The 22,943-nt window shown below is 36.5% G+C and overlaps 1 protein-coding gene across 1 annotated transcript; it reads left to right on the top strand.

The window, feature by feature from the left end:
- The first annotated feature begins 1,052 nt into the window (after window positions 1–1,052).
- Window positions 1,053–20,558, top strand: LOC137404308 (transmembrane protein 39A-B-like). The gene is made up of 10 exons (XM_068090498.1): window positions 1,053–1,117; window positions 3,611–3,702; window positions 6,982–7,186; window positions 8,009–8,092; window positions 9,048–9,196; window positions 13,548–13,682; window positions 14,172–14,325; window positions 16,761–16,945; window positions 19,408–19,528; window positions 19,856–20,558. The coding sequence occupies exons 2-10, from the start codon at window positions 3,644–3,646 to the stop codon at window positions 20,075–20,077; spliced, it is 1,314 nt and encodes a 437-aa protein (XP_067946599.1). The 5' UTR covers window positions 1,053–1,117; window positions 3,611–3,643; the 3' UTR covers window positions 20,078–20,558.
- The last annotated feature ends 2,385 nt before the right edge of the window (window positions 20,559–22,943 follow it).

Below are 22,943 nucleotides of genomic sequence, written 5' to 3'. Positions count from 1 at the left end.
CTCCATTGCTCTTTCCTCTAGAGCCTACTTCCCTCTGGAGCCTCCCCCCTCTTTTCCTTCTGCCTCTGGAGCCTCTATCATTTCTCTACCTATGGAGCTTCCTTCTCCATGATCACCTGACCTTTTACTTTCCTATCTCAACTACCAAACCTCTACATATAAGGACTGCCATGACTCTCATCTGACTATCAAAACTCGCAGCCATACAAGACTGAGCAAGCAAACATAGACGACCGTTCGAGTAAGGGTGTAACTTTTATTGGCTATTTTACCCTATTGTGATTAATATTCTATTTTACCCTATTGTGATTAATATTATTGTTTAGAATTTTGTTAGTTGTGCATTTTAATTGTCGGACTTATAGAATAAAATACTTTTTACCGGTAAATATCAGTATTGCTTATCAGATCAATTGTAGATGAGTGAGGTACTTGCAGGTGTATTTTATTTATTTTCTGGACTTAATCTTAAACGCAAAATATTACTAATACAAATACCGATTAATAAAAACAATTAATGTATATACATAACCACTAACAAAAGTAAAATTAAAACACTGTGCAGAATTTTTGCAAAGGGTTTCCACGCTGTTGCCTCATTGTGAGGATTATAGTGGGAAAATTTCCGATCTGAACCGACTAGTATCTGGAGTTCTGAACCAATAATAATCAAATCAATTCCCTCGTGCAAAGCCAAAATGGACAAACTGAACATAGTCAAAATAAAATAAAATGACAAAGCAAATTCAACACTAATGTTGTGTGTGGATTCGGATTAGTTATGCATAACAGAATTTCTCCCTTTACACCCATAACAATGTACCGTAATAGAAAATTGTTGAAATGCCTCAAAACTTACCTAAGCCAAGAGAATCCATATTTTAGGTTATTTGATATGGCTTACAATAAAAACATGCTTCAATATTACAATGACACAGATAGCGGATGGGGTCCACGATGAATAACAAGAATGATTTAATTAAACGGGTGTAAATTCCCTTATAAAGTGCCCACGTGACGCTGTATTAACGACGGGTTGCCACCACGTGACGTACAGCCGGATACAGATATCGGAAATCCAATATGTCAGCCTCCATGCAGCCAATTTATTAATACAGTAAGCTACGAAGTATTCTAAAACTTTTTTCAAGTGTTTTAACCGGCTCACTTTTCAGACATAACTATTTTATCTGGCAAATAGACGCTGCAATATTTATGTAATATTCAGATTTTAACTTTGTACTCCATCAGCCACTCTTAAAGCGTTTTATTTATGACTTTTAGGATTCGGTCTGTAACTTTATTTTTGATAAACTATTTAGTTGTATGGAAGTTTATGCATGTAATAGAATGATAGAATAGTTACCGATAAGAGTAGTTTTACTTGCTTGTTGTCATGTTGTGGATATTTTAAAACAGTTCTACAAATTCAATACAAGCCACGTTGTTGTATTATGGGATTTGTTAGGCTCAGGCTACATTGGTGTCGGAGCTCAAGGCACATACCTGCCAAATCTCACGCAATCACCCCAAAGAAAAAATGGAAATGCGTGAGATTTTTGCCCCAATTTCCACAATTTTATATATACTATCATTGATACATCAATTGCCCCAAAACCAAATCTCACGCATTGCCCCACTCTTGGGTTGGCAGGTCTGTCAAGGCAGTACAGGTGGTCTTGGTAATTACGGTGAGTGCATAAAGCTAGTGGGTGAAGCTAGTGGGTGAAGCTAGTGGGTGAAGCTAGTAGATTAGGTAGTATAAGGCAGTATATAAGGAAGTGTAATGGAAGACGGAGACTCTTCTTCATCTTCACATCAGTACATGTAAGTACATTGATTTATACAACAACGTAGTGTATCAACTTGAAAAAGTGAAAACTTGGATTGTTAGTGTTTAATGTCAATTATTGTAAGTCTACCGACTATGCTCAATTGACTCGTATGATGAAACTATTTTTAACGCAATAAAACTTCAATGATAGATTTTGTGAAAAAACTTTAAGACTACGAGTATAGGTGCTAAAGCACATCTTACTATTGATTGGTTCCTTTAAAGTTTTTAAGCTTTACAATTTATAAAGTGTAACATCAGGGTGATTTATGCGTTTCAATAACTGCTGTATTTTTATATAATATATATTACCCAAATCATGCATCTAAAGCTACAAGTCACAGGGCTACAGCATCTTACTTACAGGGGGACAACATCAATATCCCAATAATTATCACTTTTCTCAGATACCGCATCAACTTATGATTAATTGTTCTCATTAACTGTTTTTAACTTGAACTTTCATGTTAGCTTAATCTATTTTATCACATTCCAATTCATTTTTGATCTCTACAAGGGTTGCTTCACTGTTCTGTAACTGCTTTCACTTACTTCTCCAGCCTAGCAATGGAACGTCTATTCCTCAACAGTGCCTCATCTACCCTTTTTTTGTAGTTATACATTTATCATATGTGTATTGTAGTTATGGAACTGTCACTTTTCATAATTGGAGATTTTTCATGTCAACATTAACCATTGCTCCATCGCAGCACTGCATTCTTTTATTATTCAACATTTTTACTTGTTCTTGATGTTTGTGCCTTGATCTGTCCGATATTTGACAAAGTTTCTTTATAACCACAGTTGGCATGCCGTATCGCCTTGGGTTTTGGCCTTTTAATGCAATTTGCCATGTTGATTGACAGAACCAGAGTTCGTCTTCCCATTTTTCTTGCCAAGTTATTATAACTTTTTTTTACGTTCGGAGTAGTGTCTTACTAGTTGTTCTTGTAAATTGGTAACACATTTGTAATTATTAAACTTGTTTGTTTTTGTTTCTGCATGTTTGAACATTAGAGCAGGTTGAACTTTTCAACACAGAATAGCAGTTATCGCTTATGATTTGTCAGATGATTATCTTTGACAGTTTATGCTTTGAAAGGAATTGGTTGTCTTCAAGTTTATTTAGCCACACAAATATGCTGAAAGTTTAATGATCTTGTATTGCAATTACAAGTAACTGGCCTTTTATGGGTGTAGCTATGAATATAACATCGTTGTCTCGATTATAGACCTTCCCTTTGAGACATATCCTTGAAGATCACTCCTTGTAAACCACTCTTGTAGACCTCCCATTATGGACTGTACCTTTAGGCCCCGCTTTGTAGACCTACACATGGAGAACTTTCCTTAAGTACCTCATCTTGACGATCTTTCCCTCTAGACTTTCCTTTGTAAAACCACTTGGTAGACCATTCCGCAGAGTAAGATAAACTTTAAAGTTTGCTGGATGGTTTTGGATAAACCTAGTTGTAACTTTCACTTTGACATATTTAATTAAAATCTATCCTTACTCTTAACTAACAAAATGTAACCTTATCCTCAAATTATGCAAGATTAATATAAATACAATTACAGCTTAAATTAAATCGAACAAGTTAGTATACGATATAAAAAATAATATTGGTGTATAACTTCTAAAATTATCAATTTTGAGCCTTTTGAATGGATTAAATACGATGTAATGTGACCAATTAGTTAGAAGAACCAGCGACTCTTTTGATTCTCTGCTTTTTGTTGCTTTATCGACATTTTAGATATTTAGTTTTTCAATAGATCTGTGATACAGAGAAGGTGACTACCTTGGTCATGACTGGGTCTCGGCGACTTCATCAGAGGCATGGTGGAGCAAAACTCGACACCCAGTCGTGAGTTATTTGCTAATACATAAATATGCTGAAGGGGAGCCTCCCTTTACTAAGCTGTATATTAAAGATGACAAATATCTGTTAAGCTTTGACCTTACATCATTGAGCCCTGGTAGAGATTTTCGTGGACTGGTAAGCTACTACATGTAATTAGCTAATCATCCCAGGTAGACTAGAGCCACTTCTGTCATTTATGAAAGTTATAATTTGTTTTAAGGTTTAAACACACTGGGTGATTTTATCCCGTGCGTCATGAGGAGCGCGGAGATATCGCTGACATGTACCTAAACACACTTGAGCGATTCACCAGCAAACAATAACGTGGGCACGCTCGCAAACTGCCAACAAAGTTCCGTATCATGAGTTTCTTCAGAGCTGTTAATGAATTTAGGAAAGTCAATACGGCGCCGTCTAGGCAACGACGTAAACAACTTCCGCTTTTGTTATTAGGCCTATCTCACTTTCGCGGATTGTACACTACAAGAATACATGAGATAAAACGATTCGTGTATTTTTAACAGCAATATTTTACGATTTTTTTATATAGTTTACTTTATAGTAGTTTTTTATGTTTAATATAGTAAATATTTACCATTATCAAAATGGTCAACCTGCGCAACGATTGACTTCAAATGTTGGTTTTCAACTGGTTTTTTTTTGTAATTTTTGTGTGTTATGTTGTACAGGACTGGGAGTGCTTTTATTAAACTTATAAGCAATTCAGTGTTCGTTCTGAAGATGTTTCAATCGTAACAAAATAGCAATTGTTGCTTCTGTATGTCGGTGAACATCGATAAGAAATAATACCCGCCATAAAAATACATTCTGGAAGAAACCACTCAATCAAAATGCATCTTGTTAGGGATAAAGTTGTGATAGAGAATGTCTAGCGTTATCGCTCTGCATGAGCTCGCTGAGTGAGTTCTAGCGCAGATTAGCGCCACGCAGCACGATATCGCGCTAAATATCGCCTAGTGTGTTTTCACCTTTACTTTTAGTAATGACAAGAGCTAAATATTGAAACTGTGCATTTAAATCATACTAGCATTAATATACTAGCGTTGTAACGCTGGGGTTAACTTGCGTTAACTCCGACTCTCATATGGCCCTCAGTATGTGAGTAGATTTCCAACGCAAAATGCTACGCTACTTTCCCTACAGCCATCCATGAATGTGGTTATTGAGGGTAGTTGTCCTTAATACATGTGAAGGTGAATCATTGTGCTTCTAATCAAATGGGAGTTTAAGAGACTGGTTTTCAGGAATCAGATGGAGTTTTGAAACCAAATATGTTTACTAACCTGGGGGAAGGCACGGAAAATATGCACTTGAAGTTTTGACAAATTCGGCCAAAAATGTGGAAATCAGAGTTTACCCAGACTAACAGACAGACACAATGACAAAGTAGGATTTATTAATAGAGATTTTTCGCATGATTCTATTTTTAAGTTTACACTTTCAAAAAACTTTTCAAAAACTGCAAGAACATTCGAGTGATCTTCAAAGTAAAGCTGATCTTGCACTGATTAAAGGTTATGTTTTCGTAAGCTCTAAAATATTTAATATGGCAGTGATATGACACAGACTGTGCATTCATGATGTTATGTGGTTGGTTGTTCTTTCATGCTATCAGTCATTGATTAAAGAACTAGTTAGTATTGTGTCAACATTATAGATGCTCGCCTGGCATCATAGGTTGTCGACTAACTTGAGAGAAAATGTTTGATTTTTCCTGCCTTTTATTGCGAAGGAGGATAACCCTGTTTTGAAGGGTCTTTTATTCAACAGGTTTGGCGCCTTGAACTAGTACACGCCTTGAACACAACTGCAGTTTTCAGTTCAAAGTGTTTCCTGTTATGGGCATACCCAGTATTTGTAGCTGCTGGTTTTTCAGTATTTGTAAATGAAGGTGTTCCCAGTATTTGTAGCTGTAAGTATTGCCAGTATTTGTAGCTGTAGGTATTGCTAGTATTTGTAGCTGTAGGTATTGCTAGTAATTGTAGCTGCAGGTATTGCTAGTAATTGTAGCTGTAGGTATTGCCAGTATTTGTAGTTGCAGGTATTTCCAGTATTTGTAGCTGTAGATATTGCCAGTATTTATAGCTGTAGGTATTGTCAGTATTTGTAGTTGCAGGTATTGCCAGTATTTGTAGGTATTGCTAGTATTTGTAGCTGTAGGTATTGCTAGTAATTGTAGCTGTAGGTATTGCTAGTATTTGTAGCTGTAGGTATTGCTAGTAATTGTAGCTGCAGGTATTGCTAGTAATTGTAGCTGTAGGTATTGCCAGTATTTGTAGTTGCAGCTATTTCCAGTATTTGTAGCTGTAGATATTGCCAGTATTTATAGCTGTAGATATTGCCAGTATTTGTAGCTGCTGGTTTTTCAGTATTTGTAAATGAAGGTGTTCCCAGTATTTGTAGCTGTAAGTATTGCCAGTATTTGTAGCTGTAGGTATTGCTAGTATTTGTAGCTGTAGGTATTGCTAGTAATTGTAGCTGTAGGTATTGCCAGTATTTGTAGTTGCAGCTATTTCCAGTATTTGTAGCTGTAGATATTGCCAGTATTTATAGCTGTAGGTATTGTCAGTATTTGTAGTTGCAGGTATTGCCAGTATTTGTAGCTGTAGGTATTGCTAGTATTTGTAGCTGTAGGTGTTGCTAGTAATTGTAGCTGTAGGTATTGCTAGTATTTGTAGCTGTAGGTATTGCTAGTAATTGTAGCTGTAGGTATTGCCAGTATTTATAGCTGTAGATATTGCCAGTATTTGTAGCTGCAGATATTTCCAGTAATTGTAGCTGTAGGTATTGCCAGTATTTGTAGTTGCAGGTATTGCCAGTATTTGTAGCTGTAAGTATTGCCAGTATTTATAGCTGTAGGTATTGTCAGTATTTGTAGTTGCAGGTATTGCCAGTATTTGTAGTTGCAGGTATTGCCAGTATTTGTAGCTGTAGGTATTGCTAGTAATTGTAGCTGTAGGTATTGCCAGTATTTATAGCTGTAGATATTGCCAGTATTTGTAGCTGCAGGTATTGCCAGTATTTGTAGCTGTAGGTATTGCTAGTAACTGTAGCTGTAGGTATTGCCAGTATTTATAGCTGTAGGTATTGCCAGTATTTATAGCTGTAGGTATTGCTAGTAATTGTAGCTGTTGGTATTGCCAGTATTAGTAGCTGTTGGTATTGCCAGTATTAGTAGCTGTAGGTACATGTATTTTCTTTACCTATTGGCGGGGTGTTTTTAGTAAGCCCAACAATAATTTTTCGTTCTCACATTTGCAGTCTAGATGATAGCGGAGGTCCTGTTGTAAATGTGCAATCACCACCACTGCCTCGACACTGCCAGCTGCCAGAGATACCCACCCTTAATGAGATTGTTTTTCAGCTAGGATATTTGGTTAGCGCTCTCGTGCTTATGGCTCTTCAGTACTTGAATCTCTACAACACAATCAACTGGATACCATATAGACGGCATGAATATGCATTGGTAAGAGATTCTGTTCTCCCATGTGGAAGTGTTGAAAACCTTTCAATGGTTTATGATTCGACTGATTTATGATAGGATTGTAGGAGCCATTCTATTATTTTATTGAGCTTAGGACACTCTGTTTTTATTCTTCCTCGTGTTATCTATGGTAGTTGTGTGTAATAACTACTGACATATGAGTCCATCTTGTTATCACAGTTTTTAACAGTAGTGTCGTAATCGATCACTAACACTAATCACTAACAAATTCTTATAAGGGAAGATTGACTTTTTATTGGCTAACAGCACATCTCTTTCTGATTTGTCTTTTGATCGTCTTTTGATTTGTAGTCATCAAATCGTTGTGCTGTAAGCGTTGTCCTGGTTTTTCACTCACTCGAGGGGAAACCTGTGACCTGAAGTTCATCAAAGCTAGAACCAAGTGATTAATATTAAAAGTTAACGAGTCAAATTTCAAGTAACAAGTCAAATACAAAGAGTTGTCTGCCCTTTTTTATATCATTGAGTAAAAGGAAAAAGATAGCAACTCTTAATTCTGCTAATAATATAATTTTTTTAAACTATTTGCACCCTATCCATCATACAACTATTTGAATTTTTTAAAAATTTGCTTGTGAATGGGCCATGAATTTTTTATAAATACTTCAGGAGTGTCGCAGTGAATATAAAATCTGACAGCTATTTCTACTTGATGGCTAGCTATTGAGGCTACATAAATCTTATTCCCTTTTCTATAACAAATCAACTTTTATGTATTTCCTTTGGCTCCATTTTTGTTTTGTTCTACTTCTCAACATGTAAATATGTTTACTGCATTTGTAGGACTTTAATGCGATAGACACAGACCTGGTAGTATTGATAGTGTTGTTGCTATGCAATCGTCCACTTAAGACAGTCCTTGCTAGGGTAAGAGCATATTCTATCTCTTGACATCTTTGCAAGTGTTTTATTATCTGTAATAGTATTGGTGATAGTTAAATGTTGTACGTTAAATAGGCTAATGAGTCCATACGAGACTCTTGCTCCATATCAGCAACCTTTTGTCATGGATGTTCTGTATATAATATGGCATCCTGTTGCAATTCATGTCAGAGAAGGCTTACAGTCATTTGAAACACTCTTAGCAAAACTGAATGCAAGGATTTTAATTTTAAACCAGTTTTCTATAATTTCATTGTCACACCGTAGCCTGTAGCTGTTAGGAATAGGTCAAATGCTTGTCTGTAGCTGTTTGGAAATAGGTAAAATGCTTGTTTGTAGTTGTTAGGAAATAGGTCAAATAATTGTTTGTAATTTTTAAGAAATAGGTCGCATGCTTGTCTGTAGTTGTTAGGAAATAGGTGGCTTCCTAGTCTGTAGTTGCTAGGAAGAGGCCTCACCATAGCCTGTAGTTCTGTGGTTTGTTAGGAAGTAGGTCTCACCCTTGTCTGTAGTTGCTAGGAAAGAAATCCCATGGTAGTTTAATAAGCAGCTATGACATAAGTTACATCCTATTCTTGTGTATTTCTAAGAAATAGGTCATTTTAGTTTGGCAGGTGATATGGATGAATGTACTTGTAGTATTAGTTATCTCTGGAGTAGCTCAGTACTTAATTATCTCCACCTGTTCTATATAGATAGCACCTCTTCACCTTAATCTGTGTTGAGTATCATCTTTGTTAATTCCGCAGACTGAGAGGTTTTTCCTAATAGCTTTATGTAGAAATGTGATCAAAGTATAAAATTGAAACTTGCATTTTTTTTTCTCTATGGATCTATCGAGTTCGTCACAAACGACCTCTTCTAGCAATAATTTAACACTACCGTATATGTATTGTTGTAACTATGTATAGTTGTCTCACACTCGATTTCTGTTGTCCAGATGTTTGAGTACAATGAGAGAATTCCTGTCGTGGTTGCCAGACTTATCAAGTACGTCCTCCTATTTATTTATTATCTCCCCATTGTTGGCACCTCATGGCTGCTCACCTCAAAGTATCCTGCGTTCAACTGCCTCAGTCTTCTTATACCGTGAGTATCGATTTTATCAGAGGTTCAAAGGTCAAGCCATTTGTATGTCTAAGTGCTTGGGATGCTTGCGGCTGTTTAGAGCTGTTACCAGGCTAAAGGAGGTATGACAGTGGTGAACTATGCTTCTTGCTAACATCGTTACAGGGGCACACAAATCACATTTATCAAGAGTAATTTCCTCGTGAAACAATTTACAATTAATTGGTACGCTTGCGCATGCTCAGCAACACAGGTCAATGACAAACATGGAATCATGTCACTACAGATATGGAGCTCATTGTGTATTCGCATCACTCCATTTCTGCTGACCGAAGCTTTTGAAGAGCTTGTTAAGATAGCCTAGTATTTGTTATGAAAACACATCTTATCACTCGTAATAATTTTTTGATCGCATATTGCTAAAAACTGAGGTCTATTGCGTGCTGTCTATCAACACGAGCAATATTATATTACTATTGTATTGGCTCAAATATCAACAGTCTAATAATAGTTGATCGTTTGTTCATTTTATTAAACTTAGCTAAATTATTCTAAAACATGGCACGGAAAACTTCTTATTTCTAGCAGCTTTAAAATTATAACTAAATATTAGTGCAGAGTAATTAAAATAGGTGATCTCAGCAGTGATGATTTCAGCAATCTAGCACGCAGAGGGAAAATCAGGGGAGGAAAATCTATATTTGGTTTTGCAAGTCCAAGTATAAAGTAATTATTGCATGCGTTAATACAGTGAAACTCGGATAACTCACCCTCGTATATCTCGAACACATGGTTAACTCGAACGGATTTGTTTGGTCTGTTCCCACGCAATGATAAATTGCTTTAGATAACTCGACCTTAACTTGGTTAACTCGAACAGTTTTTTTTGCCCAACGGCTAACAGAGACGGTTGTTATCGCTTTAGAATATCACTTTATTCCAAGCCATAGAGATAAACAACAACGTTTAGTAGTTCTTAGGCGTCATTATTACTACCATCGGCAAAATATTTTTGCTAACGACTTTTCTAAAGGTTTGCAAAAAATCAAATTTTACCAAACATCTGCTTGGGGATAGCCCTCCGCAAGCAAAGAGAAGCGAGGTAACCTTCAGATAAACTTTAAGAAAAATCGGCAAAACTGGTTTTTGTTAAAACGCTCAAAAGAAAAATATGTTTTTTTGTTCTGAGAGTTTCAACTGTGATCAAGTTTTGCCTATTTTAATCTGAACGTCCTGGCAGTCACATCACCTAAAACAAACAAACGAACCTCAAGTAATAAAAGGAAAATATTTATACTTTCTGATAAAAATTGTTAAAACATCACATGAGAGGTCCCTTGACTTGCAACAAGCAATCAATGCTTTTGATTTATATATAGTTTGTATATGTACTGATAAATACAATCATACATGCACTTGTGACAGCGTTCTCATAACTTGAACGCTCTGATAACTCGAACACTTTCTCTTGGTCCCGTGAAGGTCGAGTTAGTCGAGTTTCACTCTATTTTGATGTCGAACCATGTTTAACTGCCCTTAGATTTTGTATTGCAACTGGATGCAGCTCTATTATTGTGTACTCGCCCGTACATTGACTTGATACATGAGGTCCAGCTGATTCTTTCTTGTCAGTGAAATGATAAATATGTTTCTTTACCGGTTTATGGGAAGGGCACGAATTGACCTTCAACTTATCTGTACATGAAGCATCGATTGTTCTAGTCTCTGCCTGCTTGTTGCCTAGCAATCTATAACTCTTTACCAGTACCCTAGCAGTCTTTAACTCCTTACCAGTACCCTGGCAGTCTTCAACTCCTTACCAGTACCCTGGCAGTCTTCAACTCCTTACCAGTACCCTGGCTGTCTTCAACTCCTTACCAGTACCCTGGCAGTCTTCAACTCCTTATCAGTACCTTAGCAGTCTTTAACTCCTTACCAGTACCCTAGCAGTCCAGTGAGCCGTGGAAGATTGTCAGAAGTAACAAGTATCCTAGGACACTTATATTTCGCTAGTATTTAGTTTCATGAGTAGCATACAGAGTAAAATTTCGCTGCAACGTAGTTTCGCAGCTCTGATGAGTGCGAAAATATAGTGATGTGAAAATAAATGCAGTGGAACAAACATCATTAGATTCCTCAGGTCTAGTTCACTGGTACGAAATATTTTTCAATTTGGGACTAGTTTATATTTGTGAACCGCAGATAGAAATGTGTAGGCGAGATCGATAATGCAATTTGATCGCTTGCTGCCATTTGTTTCTTGGACTATCAATGACGTCAAGGTCCCTGCTGCCGTGACTGATGTGGTACCAATATTAGATCTCAAGTATTTATAGCACGTGGTGGCAGTCCCGTATTCCCTGGAGCGGCTGGCCGGCTGAGCTGCCCCAACTTTTTAGAAACTTTCCGCAGCTAAGTACAGTCAAACTCGGATAACTCGCCCTCGGATAAAATGTAACACTTCATCTCAAACACAAGGTTAACTCGAACGGATTTGTTTGGTCCGTTCCCACGCAATGATAAATTGCTTCAGTTAACTCGACCTCAACATCATTTATTCGAAAAGTTATTTTCTCAACGGCTATGGAGACGGTTTTTATCGCTGTAGAATATCACTTTATTCCAAGCCATAGAGACAAACATCAACTTTTAGTAGTTATTAGGCGTCATTATTAACACCATCAGCGACAAAATATTCTTGTTAACGACTATTATAAAGGTTTGCAAAATATTAAGTTTCACCAAACATCCGCTTGGCCATGTCCCATCGAAAGCGTGGTAACCTCCGTATGAACTTAAAATAAAATCGCCAAAATTGATCTTTGTTAACATGCTCAAAAGAAAAAGATGTCTTTTTTCTGAGCGTTTGAACTGCGGTCAAGTTTTGCCTATTTTAATTTAAAAACGTCTCGTCAGTCACATCACCTAAAACAAAACAAATCTCAAAAAATAAAAAAATGTTGATACTTTCTAATAAAATTTTTTAAAACTCCACATGGAAGGCCCGGCTGAGGCCCTACATAGGAGAAACCTGTTGGAGCTTACACCGCCCCCCCCCCCCCTTCACACCCCCAGGTGTTCATAACTAGTCGCCTCACATTAGCTGTCCCAACTTGCAACTAGTGAATACAGGCCTGCGCGGTGGCCATGGCTCTGGGTTGTTATTGTTTTTGGTTAGTAATAAAATTCATCACCACAATAATTATTATTCAATTTTATGACTTTCCCTACCAGACTTTCATCATCAGTTACAAATTCAGTGACTGAACTAATATCATCATCTTCCTCATTTGTCTAGGCTTTTCCAAAAAACTTATTATCTTAATTTGTTTTGCCATGCTGCTCAGTCAGTGTATTAGCTATAATGAGTTTAGCAGAAATTGCCTAATGAGCCAACCACACACGAAAATTGCCTGCATTTCTAATATGACGATTTTATTGTGAATATCAATGAAGAAAGCTATTTAATTTCGCGTTTTCGCTCGCTCGTTATGATAGTTTGGTTTCGCTCATAAAATTTTCGCGAGAGGATGACTCCGCGAAAATGCAAAAGTTAGATGCCGCGAATACATAAGTGTCCTAGGGTATCCGCAATTATTCATGCCGATGGTAGGGTGCCTAGCTGCTAAACAGAATGTCCGGGTTCAAATCCTGGCGACGCAACCTTTTTTCAACTTCCACTTGTGGCTACGGATGGACACAGCTCTTATTATAAGATAGCGAATAGCCGAGCTTAGACTCTGATTCTCTACCTAATTTTTCGCGGAAGGCAACTTTAAGCATGCAGAATAGTCATACAAAAAGCATTTGAAATTTGAAGACTGTTCTCTCCCAATAACTTGCATGCGCTAAGGGTTTTGTTTCGCAGATTTTTATTTATATTTTCGCAAATTATTGTAGCAATGTTTTTTTATTCAACTTTTGTGTAGGCTTCAAAGGGTTTTTTTTAATATCATCAATTTTTGTTTCAATATATCAATTCTTTTTAATATCATCCATGCGTTCAAACAGAGTTTTGAAACTAAATGTTTTTAGCCACCTGGCGGAAGGTGCAGAGCATATGCGTGTGCAGTTTGGATGATATGGACACAAAATATGGAAACACACAGCGTTCACGCACACGTGCGCACACACTGACAGCGTGGGATTTATTAATATCGTCTGTTACCATAGTTACTGCTGCCATTAGTTGTTAGTCTCCGTTAAATTGACAGCGAGAAGTTATGGGTTTATTGATATTTTCTTGTCATTAATTAAGGCAGCCAGTGAGAATGTTTGTACTTACTGTTTGCACTTACTGTTTGTACTTACTGTTTGTACTTACAGTTGGTACTTATTGATTGTACTTATTGTTTCTACTTGCTGTTTGCAGCGCGGTGCTGTATTTTATCATGTTTGGTCCTAACATCTCTGGCTATCTCCTGAAGCACCTGCCTTGGCTGCCAATGAACAAACCCTCACACCCCTATGATGTCCTCGTACCGTCACCAACTGAGCGCACATCTAGGTATGGCTGCCAACTTACTCCTCCTTTTCAAGAAAATTTGCTCTTTCCTTTCAAATTTTGTATTTTGGCAGCATTCATCAGTTTAGCTCACTAGGTTTGTGTGCAAGGTCTTTAAAATGTCATCCCTTGACTCGTAATGCCGTTAATTGTCTCTTATCCATCAAAATGCTACAGAGGAAGTATGCTCCTTTTATACAGAATTTATGTACTGCATGTAGTGTATATGTGACTATATGCACTGGAGTGTAGCCTCGAATGATGTATTTGTGTGGATAAAGGATTGATGTTTCAAGTTTGAAGTGTATCATATACGTGATCCGCCTTTTATAGCGAAGTATAACATATATATATATATATATATACCACCACTTGTAGAAAAATATAACATATATGTGTACCACCACCCTTTATGGAGAAATATATCATATGCATCTATGTATATGACCACTTTTAGAGAAATTTACCATACAAGTGTACAATCTTTTACAGGAATATATATCATGCCTGCAGCACTAACCCTGAGCATACAAGAAGAGAAGTTTTTATACTCAAAACAGATTTCAACTACCGGCTGAAGATAGTGTATTTTGAAGCCATGTACTCTGTCTTCTGCAGCACTATTGTTCCATTCATCTTCTGTAGGGTACGTGATTAGCATGTAATTTATCTCCTGCTCAGAACCCTCCTTACTTGCTCTAACTCTTTTGGAGAAGGTTTGAATACCTTAGCATCTACAAAATGTTTTAAATTTCATTATTTCAGTTTTATGTTGCGCTTGTAATCGTACAGGCTATCGGATTTGTTTTCACTGTATATAATGCACTCCTTAGACAATGCTGCTGAGAGGAGGTGAGACAGCTGTGAAATCTATGCAACAGTGATAAACAATTTAAAGGTTGACTTGCAACAAATTTCACATTACAGTTATTTGGTATCAAAAGATTCACCCTGTCTTACTCTGTTGTGTTGTAGGTGCAAAATATGTGGAAATGTGATTACAAGCTCTTAAAAGATCAAAAACGAACGGTTAATCGCAGCCACACGAGACCGCCGTAGTTTGGATTCTCTTTCCAAAATGGCTTAAATGGGACGTAGTTGTTACAAGATGGTTTCTGTTTACACTTTCATGCAACCTCATTCGTCGAAATATTTTCACAAATATTCTTCACGCATTCAATAAAACCATGTCTATTGTTCTTACGCGTCTATTTTATCGTTATTGTAATGCTGTCACTTTTAGCACATATCTTATAACTTACCGCAAAAATTTGTTTAACTTTTTAACCTTAGCTCGAAGGAGTACATATCATTGTCTGATAATCATGACGAGCCTGTTGGTCACCTGCGATAATCGAAAAGTGCTGCAGAAATCATTTGCGAAGTATTGGGTCACATGATCGGATTACGACTTGACGATGAGATAAAGCCAAAACAAACCTGTAAGTAGCGAGCATCTATATTTGATACGGGATCTTCGGTAAAACCCGAAGTGTTTGTCATGAACTAGTGCTACGATAAGTTTTATATTGAGCCGTTTATTATCCTTTCAATCACATGACATGAACATCACATGACAAGACAATAACCAACTGTAATGACTACGTCAGAAAAATAAACAGATTCCCAATTTACGACTTTTCGTTTTTGAGCTTTTAAGAGCTTGTAATCACATTTCCACATACTTGGCACCTACCACACAACAGAGTAAGACATGATGAATCTTTTGATACCAAATAACTGTAATGTGAATTTTGTTGCAAGTCAACCTTTAAGGATAAACTAAACAATAGTATTTAAATCAAGAGTTATTTTCTGTTGGAATAGTTTTTATTTGTTTTACATGCTCGCTCACCAGCAGTCTAGTAGAATAGAGTTTAGAGTGTAGATTATTATCACTGGCTATCAATTATTAGGTCAAAGCTTTTATCCAAGGTTTTGTGTCGCATTCTGTTTAGGAGCATCTCATATTAATCCAGAAAGGAAATCTTACTTCTAAGATACAAGTCTACAGTCTACCGCTGTCTAGCAATTCGAGCTGTAGTATATCTGTAGTATAGCTGTAGTATATCTGTAAATATATGTAGTAGATCTGTAAATATATGTAGTATATCTGTAAATATATGTAGTATATCTGTAAATAGCTGTAGTATATCTGTAGATAGCTGTAGTATATCTGTAGATAGCTGTAGTATAGCTGTAGTATATCTGTAGATAGCTGTAGTATATCTGTAGATAGTTGTAGTATATCTGTAGATAGCTGTAGTATATCTGTAGACAGTTGTAGTATATCTGTAGATAGCTGTAGGATATCTGTAGATAGCTGTAGTATATCTGTAGATCGCTGTAGTATATCTGTAGATAGCTGTAGTATATCTGTAGATAGCTGTAGTATATCTGTAGATAGCTGTAGTATATCTGTAGATAGCTGTAGTATACCTGTAGATAGCTGTAGTATATCTGTAGGTTGCTGTAGTATATTTGTAGATTGCTGTAGTATATTTGTAGATAGCTGTAGTATATCTGTAGATAGCTGTCGCATATCTGTAGATAGCTGTAGTATATTTGTAGATAGCTGTAGTATATCTGTAGATAGCTGCAGTATATCTGTAGATAGCTGTAATCTATCTGTAGATAGCTGTAGTCTATCTGTAGATAGCTGTAGTCTATCTGTAGTATATCTGTAGACAGCTGTAGTATATCTGTAGATAGAAATAATTCGAAAGTTATTGCTCAAGTTTTTGTTGTGTTTTCATCTTGCTTATTTGAATACCATATAAACAATGTATAATATTTCCTAATTTCAAAAGCGCTAACAATTCCACAACAATCAATATGTATTCGCTATATTATTAGCTTATCATAAGTCTGCCTTAGGCAGCAGTAAATATGCATAGTAAGATGCATTTGGTTTTTTCTGCAATCAAGAAAAAGTTCATTTCTGGAACAATCTCAACATGGTGTTGGCATAAACCATATTATAAAGTTTTATAATTATTTCTCACTTTTTATAAATGACTCAGCGTTAGTAAGAGTTGTCTACTACTTGTCACTTATTTGTCCTTGGGAATCTGTTTATAGCACACCTACCATCTGGACAAAGCATATATATGCAGCTACATTCTTGTATCAGCCTTGACTATGACCTTGACGGGGTTTGTGCAGCGCGTCCCCGCTTCTTACATGGATACACTACATAGAAGTGCAATGCACCTTGGGAACTGGAAGAGGCATGAAGAGAGAATAGCTAACTTTCCTCATGCCACGTGAGTTCTCAGTCTAGATTTGAAGTCGTGTATAAGGATAGCTGGTTTTTCAGTGATGGTTAGTTTTCTACAGTTTCTCATAAACCAGGTATGATGTTATAGCATATCATTGGTTTGATATTCTATGGCTATATAGTAAATTGTACCCTACAGGATGAATTTATTTGCGGAGTTATATTTCGCGAAAATTGCCATTTCATGCATATTCGCGGATTCATTTATTCGCGGCTGAAAACTGCTACTTTCTATGAAGAGTTAACTCTATTACGTCTACCAATAGAGTTAACCCTACGCATGCGCGCATTGCGTGTTTCGTTTTCTATTTAGCTTACAACTACGGGTGGATCGTGCTAAGGCGGGACAGCTAAGCTATAAATTTTTCGCTGTGTTTAGAGGTTTTTACGAATATTCATAGATTTGGAGGCCTCTGATGAACCAACAATTTGTGGTAAGTATTGAGTTTTTTTCAAAACCATTTACTAAATTAGTTGAATTTTACTTTGGTTCTTCGGTAAAACGCAATATTTATTTTTTCCATCCCTACTGCTTCATTATTTGTTTTAGTGCGAGAGAGATTTTTCATCATACACGCAAGCACAATACTGCAAGGGTGGTATATGTCATTCTTAGAAGATCGCGAATCATTCAGGGAAGTCTGGAAATTGAAGTAGAAGCAGCTACTTACGAGGAGAATATATCTGTTTTAAAAAAAGAACAAAAACTACTTTAAGAGCACAAATCTTTGGCCAACCGGCAGAACTTTGCAATAGTAAGCCACGAGGAGAGTTCTGATGATAACTTCCTTACCAGCCATGTAGTAGCGAGAGAATCGCCTCTAACATCTACCCAAGACAGTGACAGCGATATAGAGCTGCTATTACCAAAATAACTAGTCAGAGAGCACCATTACACGCTAGTATTCACTTATCAAGAGTATCAGTTTAATTTTGTTGCTCTAGACAACTGCCATATAGACTAAACTGTTTATATTTACTCCATTCATCGTTAGTAAAATTTTATTTGTATTGGAAATATTTTATTTGTACACTCAAGTTTGTAATAAATTATAATATATCTATACATTAAATAAAATAATGTATATAATTTAATCATGTTTGCTGCAGCGATATCAAGGAGTTGTTGTCGATGAAGAGGTCTAGGTTGACTGGTTGCTTCTCTGCCAATTTTCCTGCCTTGATGAATATCACTACTTGTCTCTATTTTTCGTAATCGGAGTAGGTTGTTCCATTCTCAATCTGCAGTTAACACAAAAAAGAAAAAATATTAATAAGTGTTAAGGAAGTACAAAAACAATAGCTGAAGTATTTAATGAAAGCGATCAGTTTTTAAACAAAAGAATTAACTAATGTAGTTAATTATGGAAAAACGTATTTGCACTGCAAATCAAATACCATAATGTCCAGATCAGAATCATGATTGTCCTCAACTTCGGTATTCGAGATTGATGGAGTTGATTTCAATGTAAAAAGACTAGGAGAGATTTTTTTTGTGATGACGAAGCCATGGCGAATAACTTGTGAAAACCTTGAATAATTTTATAAAGTTTGATGCAATGGCAATAAAACTCGAAGCCCGGCGATGATTTTAAAGAAGTTTTGGAACTCGGCTGCGTTTAGTATTTATATTAAAAACTAGCCTAGCAGAGAGTTTTTAATTTGATGCAGTAGTTATTCTCCCTTGTGATTAAAAATAGAACTAATTATTCACGGAATTTAATAATTTGCGGAATTGACTGTTCGCGAAATCGCGAATTTTTATAACCAACGAATATTTTCATCCTGTAGGGTATAAGCTGTCACATAGAGGTACTCTACACGTGGTTTGTATAAGCCGTTACATAGAGGTACTGTACACATGGTTTGTATAAGCTGTCACATAAAGGTATTCTACACATGGTCTGTATAAGCTGTCACATAGAGGCACTCTACACATGGTTTGTATATGCTGTTACATAGAAGTACTCTACACATAGTTTGTATATGCTGTCATATAAAGGTACCCTACACATGGTTTGTATAAGCCGTTACATAGAAGTACTCTACACATAGTTCGTATATGCTGTCATATAAAGGTACCCTACACATGGTTTGTATAAGCTGTTACGTAGAGGTACTCTACACATGGTTTGTATATGCTATTACATAGAGGTACTCTACTCATAGTTTGTATAAGCTGGTACATAGAGGTACTCGACACATGGTTTGTATATGCCGGTACATAGAGGTACTCTACACATGGTTCGTATATGCTGTTACTTAGAGGTACTCAACACATGGTTTGTATAAGCTGCCACATAGAGGTACTCTACACATGGTTTGTATATGCTGTTACATAATGGTACTCTACACATGGTTTGTTTAAGCTGTCACATAGAGGTATTCTACCGGTGGTTTGTATATGCTGTCATACATTGACGTTTCTCATGTGTTTTGTTTATGAAGGTGGTCAGAGTTGACCGTATGGCCAAAAGGAGTCAGCGTGAGGCACGTGAAGGGGTTGTTCAAGGCTGAAGGCTGCAACAACGCTGCCGAGCCGGGAAATTCAATGCACTCAAAATTTTATGTAAGTGTAAATTTTTTGTGGCAGCGGTTGTTGTTTGCATCAATAACTTACCAATCTGATAGTAAGTTAATAAGTTACTAGGAAGTTAAAAACAGCTTGCATAGTTTCTCTGTCCGCTTGCATAATGTTAAGTTATTGGGTAACAACACCCGTCGGTGAGTAGAACCAGCTGGTTGTGTAATGGAATACAAGTGAAATTTTGTTAAAGTATTATAAAATAATCTCATCATTCTTATATATTATCATTATTATGTTATCATTGTTATATTGTTATTTTTATATTATCATTGTTATATTATCATTGTTATATTATCATTGTTTTTACAGAAGATGTTCAGACAGCCGCGATGTCTCAGTGGGTTCATATCATTACTCTGTTGCGTATGCACACTGCTGCAGTTTCTTATGCTTGCTGAGTACCGACACTGGTACCAGGTGCTCGCAACCTGTGGCCTTATGTTCAACAATTACTATACACTCTATATATCTGTCAGAGACTCTCTCATACTCAGTCAAGTCTATAAAGATGAGAAACCTAGACACAACTGACATATTTATGTTTATTTTAACTATTAATCATGATTCGTAGGTATAGTAAATCACATTTTTAATTTAAGTTTGCACTATATACGCAGTAACCATGGCGATGAGACAATTTGTAGCTCGGCCATTTTCAATCTATTTTGTTTGAATTTTGTTAATCAAAAGTGCAATAACTTGTTGAGTCATTTGTTGAAATATAAGTCCACTTTCTGTTTTATTAAAACTTGATACGATAGGGCCTGGTGCAATTTGTATTACATACATAATGTGCTAAATGAACTGCTGAAAGCAATGTTGGGTCTATTGTTCAATGCATGGATTCGACAAGTTTTTGCAATTCATTTTTCAATGATCGATGAGATTTCACAAACATTAATTGAAAATATTGAAGGACTATGGACAGACAACTCTCATGTGTATTCTACTGTGTGTGAAATTACCGCTGTCAGTTCAAAACCAAAATGAAAGGCAGATTAAATATATTTGAAAAACAGAACTCATAAACTGTGAGCTAGCAAATGTTTTCCCTTACCACTCTTAGCATTTTGAGCTGTCGTCAGTTCATTTTTCAACTCTAATTTATATCCATACAGTAAATTATTATAGTAAGCTTACCAGGTAAGTTACTCAAGTTCACAGTGTTATTATTTTATCACCCGTGCAATGCCGGACATTCATCTAGAATTTAAATAAATGCATTGTTGAATACACTTATTTTGAAATTCTATTATATCACACAGTCTGGGTTTCGTCTAATACATTTGGACAGATCTGGATAGTTCAGCGGAATAAGCATATGAGCATTCAAAGTTATGTTCCACCTCGAAGAGGTGAGAAGATGGGGCGTCTAGCTTCAGTGATTCAATGCCCTATACAGCTATGCAAACCAATAGAGGCTGTATATCGACAATCCTAGGTGAGGAAGAAAATTTGATTTGCAAATGTTTTATTTTAAAACCTGTATCCTAGATGAGCCTATGGTCTACTAGAATTTAACTTTAGAGCCTGTTGCTAAAGATGTATTTATGCATCGTCAGTTCTTGATAATGTTTGGCAAAACGTTCATTTCTCGAATGGAAACATTGCCTAGTGTAAATAATAGACTGCTAACGGAGACTGAAAATATGGCCCTTTTAGCGTTTACTCTATGAGGAGCGGACGTAATTAGCTCTTAACTACTTCTGAGAGTGGGAGGTAGTGAGAGACACCCTCTAAAAGGAGATGGTGAGAGAGACCAGCTAAAAGGTGGTGAAAGGTCAGCTAGAAGGTGGTGAGAGAGATCCATTAGAAGGAGGTGGAAAGAGAGATTCATAAGAAGGAGGTGGGGAGAGAGATTCATTAGAAGGAGGTGGGAGAGAGAGATCCATTAGAAGAAGGTGGGGAGAGAGATCCATTAGAAGAAGGTGGTGAGAGAGATCCATTAGAAAGGTGGTGAGAGAGATCCATTAGAAGGTGGAGAGAGATCTATTAAAAGACGGTGGGGAAAGAGATCCATTAGGAGGTGGGAAAGACCTGCAGAAAAGAAGTAGCGGTTTATCTTCTGGGGAAGCTCTACAACTCTAGCCAACAGAGTCTAATAGAGACAAACAGCTAACTATGCAGAGGTGAGCCAAAGCATAATAAGTAGAGGGTGGGAAGGGGGCTCATGAGAAATGCTGAATCACTGGTTAATACATTGTCTCTTTAGTTTCTATAAATGTTTTAATTTGTGTTTTTGTAAATAGACCCTTGATTTGTGACTTGCTTACAGATCATATTAGGTAAGAGGAATTTTCTAGCCTTTATAGTTGAATTGAGTTTGGTGTGTTGAATTTATCAAAGACAAGCATCCATTTTTATCACTTACACATCTGATTGCTGCCAGGTTTACAATGAAGGAACACATAGGCACTGCCTAAGCCATCTGTATAGCTTTCAAAATCAATGACCTAAACCGATAACAAATTTTACTATAATAAGAGCTGGGTCCATCCACCCGTCTGTCTGTTTGTCTGAAGCCACACCAAAAGCGTTAGAAAAAAAGTAGCTCGACACAGGAATCAAACCTGGACATTTGGACCCTTGGCAAGCGTGCTATCAACTGCACCACCCGACCAACTTTCCACTTCTAAGAATAATTGTACAGATTGTGAGTACACATGACAATCTCACTGCCTACGGGACTGACGTACGGGCTCATTTACAAAATGTGACATGTTGTTGATTTTTAAGCAGGCTTCTTATGAAGTCATTATTTATGTCACGAAGTGACAAATTGATCACATTTCATAAATAACTTTTTGTAAGTCTTACAAGAACTATCACCTAATTAGTACCATATTAATTAACATATAATTCTATCTCACCCTATATAAACTTCAGATTATCCACTGTTCCAATATCTCTAAATAGATATGCAAACGACTTAGAGCTAGAATTTCCATGACTACTTGTAAATATAACATTAAAAAGCCATTGCTGGTGTAACCATGGACTCAAGAAAACAATCTTAACACTCGCTTTCTAAGGAAATAAAGCGGATGCTTCCATAATTAAGTAATGCACACCAGGCTATTGATTTTATAACAGACAATGGGTTCAATGCGTGGGTAATTTTACATAATGACTGCCTCAAGGCAGATAAAGAAGTGATACACGTGTCTTTCTAGAAATAACATAAAAAGAAACTTTTTTATTTAAAAAAAAATTTGTTGCGCAAATATATAATCAACTAGCATTAAGTTGAGACTAGATATTCAAAGCGAATCGATACACTGCTTTCATTGACAATGATCTATGAATGAGCTTATAGAAGAGAAAAATTGTCCTCCTCCATAAACTCATTCATGGATCATCAGTTCCGTAGGCCATAAGAGATTGTCATGTGTAATCA

This window comes from Watersipora subatra, chromosome 9 (assembly GCF_963576615.1).
Source record: "Watersipora subatra chromosome 9, tzWatSuba1.1, whole genome shotgun sequence".
In the NCBI taxonomy this organism is placed as follows: Eukaryota; Metazoa; Bryozoa; class Gymnolaemata; order Cheilostomatida; family Watersiporidae; genus Watersipora; species Watersipora subatra.
Note: the sequence above shows the minus strand (reverse complement) of the source record. Positions and strands in the feature narration are given on the sequence as shown.